General features: G+C 29.1%; 1 protein-coding gene across 1 annotated transcript; it reads left to right on the top strand.

The window, feature by feature from the left end:
• The first annotated feature begins 3560 nt into the window (after positions 1–3560).
• Positions 3561–4076, top strand: LOC107442915 (ribonuclease H-like). The gene has a single exon (XM_016056601.1). It carries the CDS (start codon positions 3561–3563, stop codon positions 4074–4076), a length of 516 nt encoding a protein of 171 aa, XP_015912087.1.
• The last annotated feature ends 1304 nt before the right edge of the window (positions 4077–5380 follow it).

A 5380-nucleotide genomic window follows, 5' to 3' on the forward strand; every position in this document is an offset into this window, starting at 1 on the left:
AAATTTGCAAATTTAACAAAGAAAAATTCAAATTATGGTCCAAGGGTTATCATTTATTTTTTAGGGGGGCAACATATGGTGGTTCAAAGTACAACACGATGTTTTGTTTTGAACCAATTTTCTTTACTTAATTTTTTTTTTATAAATTGTATGTCAGAATTAGTTTACAGAAAATAAAAATTTTCCTCCTGAGATACAAATTCTAAAATGTGCTCGAAAATACCATTTTTACTTGGAGAAAAAATATTTTGATGAAATTATCGAACTGTATGCAGAAAACATTTCCGGTAAAAAAAAATAATCCTGTTTAATAATACTAAAATATACTGTATTTGAACCATTCATTTGGTAATTTTCCAGTTCATATGATAATGATTTACCGGAAATTCTGGTTTCAAAATTATACTTTTTATTACTTCACATTTAGTAAAAATACAAAACGGAGAAGTAAATTTAACTGAATAAATGATTTTTAACAAACGCTCTAAAGCGTTATGAAAAACTACTAAATTTTATGACGTTTACAAAATTTTAACACACATTATAGATCAATATTTTTTGCTAATTTTACAAAACTCATTACCATTAAAAATTACGGCGCTTTTTGGTGCTCCAATCAGGGTTGATCGGTTCTCACCAAGTGAGATTTTACCGCTAATTAATATGGTTTTTACAACCCATGAATTTTTTTGCCTTGGAGATAATTGTTTCGGGGAAAAAAACAAAGCATTTTTCCTATTTTCAGAAAAATTCATTTGTTGTTAGTTATTAACTTGTTTGAATTTTAATGCTAGGTTAAGTGTAGTATGGAAGAGAATACAATAAGGGTAAACAATAACATTTATCATTAAATATTAAATATTCCGCTTTCATCTACTTATGTTTTTCCCTCTATTGTGTTTTTCTCTATTGTGTACTTTGTGTTTTTCTCTATATTCTATTTGTAACAATGAATTTAATTCTTAAGAAATATTAATAACTAATGTTCATGCTAAATGAGTATATTATGATAAAAAGTAATCGAAGGTTAAATTTATGAACTTATTTATTTATTTTTGACTCTTAAATATTCATATGTTGAAACTATGAAAGGATAAATTTTTATGAAGTTGAATAAAAATTATTTCAAGTTTGTTGACCACGAAATAATGTACTCAAAATATTAAAATATGATCAAAACTATCATATTTTTTACAGAATAAGGTCATTCCGAAATACAAAAAAGTTTATTAAATAATTATAATAAAATTTTAGTTTATAAGGTTTGGTAAAGCTGATAAAAAAATTTCCTTACAAAAATTATAAATTATAATTTTTTCAATCGATGTTTAATTTTGTAAGTATCAACTTTTCAGTTGCTTTCTTTTCTTGCTCTATTTTTTAAAGAATATTTTGCTTTTAAATTGTCTTGATTTTTCCTTGTCTTCTTTGTATTATTCCTCTTGATTTTTTATTTGAACCACCACGATACCTGTTTTTGCCCTAAATATTTTTTTCATGTTTGGCATATATTAATTTATAAATTAATGTAACTTATAGATAAATTTAAACATTTGTGTATTATAAAATATATTCAGTGGTCTGCTCTTATATGACTTATTTCTAATATATAGACATCATTGATATTCATTTTTGTTATCCTTCAGATCTTTGAAATCTTCATACATAAAAAATTATTTTTATACTTTTAAATCATTTGAGCAAATGATTATTTTGGAAAATTTTGATCTTAAATCTTCACACAGCGTGAAAGAAGTAAATTAATTTTTTCCTAATCAAATTTTATAAAAATAAATGACGAAAGATTGGTAAGATAAATCTTTATTTTACCCATATCTCTACTGTATACTTTTAATATTCCAATTGTTCTTTTGTAAGAAACATAAAGAAAAATTAATGATTATTAATATCATTTCATTCTTTTTTTTTCGTCGTAAAATTCCAAAATTCTGCTCAAATGAGCTTTTTGGTTATTTTCTGTTTATAAATGCATGAAATAAATTTAATAATGCATATAATATTCTGTATATAATAAAGTTATGGTTTACAATGATATAACACAATAATGTAATTTATAATTATGGTTTTAACATTTAATTAAGGTTTACCAGCTCATATTGAAAATCTACTACATTTATCAGTTTTCTAACGTTTTAATAGTTGAAGATTTAACACAACTGGTCATGTGACAAATTAGTTTTATAATTGCAATTTAGGAGATAGCTTACATCATATCACTGCCCAATGGTTTGTTACTTGCTCATATACATATGTATAAATATATATTTAATAATTCGCAATATTAACTATAATATGGAAATAATATATATTCCTATCAGCTATAAATAACAGACACTATATCTGTAAATGAATGAACATGGGTTAATAGTATTTACCAGGTTTCTCTCAAGGTTTTTACCGGTTAAAACCCAACCCTGGTTCTCATAGAACCGAAACACGGCAAAATTTACTATATACTGGTAGTTTTCACCATACTTTTTTCCCTCAGTGTTGAAATATAATGCTTTGATGAAAGTAAACACATGAATGTGGAATTTCTTTCACGATTTACAATTAAATTTTACTTAATTCTTATTTTTAATTATTGCATAAAAATTGATTTTATTTTCTTACATTTCTTATGATTATTCAGTGCAATTGAAAATTCAGACCAGAGAGAGTAAAGTTATTTTTATCTAAGCGATTGCTTCAAAAACTCAATAAAGTCTTAAAAAACTGTCTTTATTAGTGATAAAGTTTCACCAAATGTTGTCCCTTATATTAAATGCTGAATTTCAGAAAGTTACATGCGCTAGTTTTAAATATCAAAAGTCTAAAGTAAAATTAATTTGATTATAACACATTGCAACAGAAATTGAAAAGTTAAATTGATTAATAGTACCACATCAACTGCTATTTCCGCTTTTTTTAGTAATAGCTAGTTCATCTTCTGTGTAACAATTTCGGTTAGATTCTTCCGTAGCGCAATTTTTATGCAATTTTGCGTCCTTTTCATTAAAAAAAGCTTTTTGGCTTTTAATGAAAATTGAATATTTAAAATTATTACTTTTAAACCATATTTGAGTGCAGAGAAATATTTACGGAATAAAATGTGTGTTGAAAAAGAAGTTAAAAATGAGTTAGGAAATACGAGATGTTTTTAAAGAGACTTTTACTTTAGGAAAGATCTGAGAGATGCACAACGGTCTTAAAAGTAACCTTGAAATTGCTTTTTCAGTGCACAAAATGTTTTCGTATTTGTCACTTTTTCCTTAAAATTGTCTACATAGCTCAGAGGCTTTCAACGTAAATGTACTTGCATTTTTAGTTTGAAAAATGTCTTATTTTTCCAATTATCTGGTTAGGCTTCATATTTTAAACAAAATTATTTTTTGAAATGCAATTATACTTTTAAAAAAAAGTAAACCGAAATTCCACCAGAAAATTATTATATTTACATAAATTTCTTTGTATTTACATAAAGTTCTTTGCATTTACATGAAGTTCTTTGTATTTATATAAATTCCTTCATATTTACACCAATCGATTTACCGTGCTACATGAAGCAGCTAGCATTTAAAAGAATTAATAATGTCCCCATGGACGCTGTTCAGCTGCATACAGATGGCGGTAAACTTGATAGTGACAGATCGGGCAACGGCATTTATATTAAACTTCGGAATCAGGAAATGAAAATCAAGGGAAGAAATCCGCACTTCTGCTCGGTATTCCGAAGTGAATTTATTGCAATTCTCGAGGGTCTGGGTTCCATCATGTCGCTTTCGCTGTTTATTGATATCTGGATCTTTTCGAACAGTAAAAGTGCTATTCAGCACCTGGCCGATTGGCATAATGTCAGGGTCAGTGTTGGTGCTGACATTCTAAGGAAACTAAAACTTATTTTCTTTTCTCATCGAATCCACTTTCAGTGGATTCCGTCACATGTCGATATAGCTGGAAATGAGATTGCTGACAGTTTGGCCAAAGCAGTTTCTGAAGAGGCCATTGCGACTGCTGCTCCTCTTACTTACTTGGAGCATTTTTCTAAATGTAAGGCAAAGAATATGGCCATTTGACGGTCCAGCCGGTACACTCATGGTATCAGAGTGGGTGCCCTGTGGGCTCCTTGACTCGGGGCAGCAGTAGACGAGAACAAACTGCCATTACTCGTTTCCTCAGTGGACATCTGTCATCAATGACTTATATCAATGGTAATAAACATTTCGAAATCTGCACTAAGTGTTCTGCTACCCAGGTCTCCCCTGACCACATTCTATCTTGTCCGGGACTTACCAGACAGGACATGGTTTAAGCTCTCCTGTTGGTGCTAGACTATCTCAGAGTGAACGAGTTCATGAACCTGATCTAACTCTGCTGGTCATGGGGATGAGGACAACAGCAATATATTTACACCACTGTACGAAAATTGATACTCAAATTTCAAAAAGCTTTGTGTTTACAAAGTTGTTCATAATATAAATTTCACAAAGCTGTTTTGTGGGCACAATATAGGTAAGTCAACATAGCCCCAACAACAAAAGAAGGAAAGATAGAACAGCGAGATTAATTACACACATGCTCGAGGAAGGATTCGAACGCGGGATCCTCCTGGTGTGAGACCAACTCCTAACTGGCGGCATCACTCTTTCTTTCTTCTAGTTCAGTTTTCTAGTTTTGTCGTTCTAGCTAACAATCTCCCACAATGCTTTTCGATGAAGTTCCGAGTTGAGGAAACAAATTCGTTATATATTTCAGAATTCGCGCTTCTTCACAATTTAAAGAAATGATTCTTAAAATTCGAAAAATTCAGTTCAAGGATTGCTGAATCAGTAAAATTGAGAGTTTTATTTCTGAGAGTGTGTTTTTAACTGGTTAAAGAATTAAACCAACCAAAGATTTTTAATAAATTTTATAAATTCATTTTTTATATTTTCTATATAAGTATCGACTGTCAAACTATTAGTTGCAATAATATTTTTTGTTTTTTGAATATTATTTTTACCTTTTTGATAGCAAAACAATAAAATATATCGAAAACTTTTTTTTTTTAGTTTTATTTGAAATTTTACCAACCAAAAACTACTGCGTAGAATCAATTGAACTGTCTTGCAAGCAAGCCTTGCTATATCAGCTGTCAAAATAATCAATAATTTTGCGTCTTGATTGTGAAGTTGGCAGTGACGAAATACAATTAAATTTGCTGTTAGGAAAAAAACGAAACTACTTTCCAATCAACCAATAATTGTAAATTTGGAACGAATTTTTGATTTGAAAGAATAGAGGGTGAAAATTGGCCGTTGGTGTCACAATTTCCAAATTTTTTAGACGATAGAATCAACGGTTCTGAATTTATAAGAAACACACAAACTCTTCCTTTTAT

The sequence above is a fragment of the Parasteatoda tepidariorum genome, chromosome 8, assembly GCF_043381705.1.
Source record: "Parasteatoda tepidariorum isolate YZ-2023 chromosome 8, CAS_Ptep_4.0, whole genome shotgun sequence".
NCBI lineage: Eukaryota > Metazoa > Arthropoda > Arachnida > Araneae > Theridiidae > Parasteatoda > Parasteatoda tepidariorum.

Bases quoted from the DNA above. Each gene is read 5' to 3' on its own strand.
- LOC107442915 (XM_016056601.1), top strand. From the start codon at position 3,561: ATGAAGCAGCTAGCATTTAAAAGAATTAATAATGTCCCCATGGACGCT.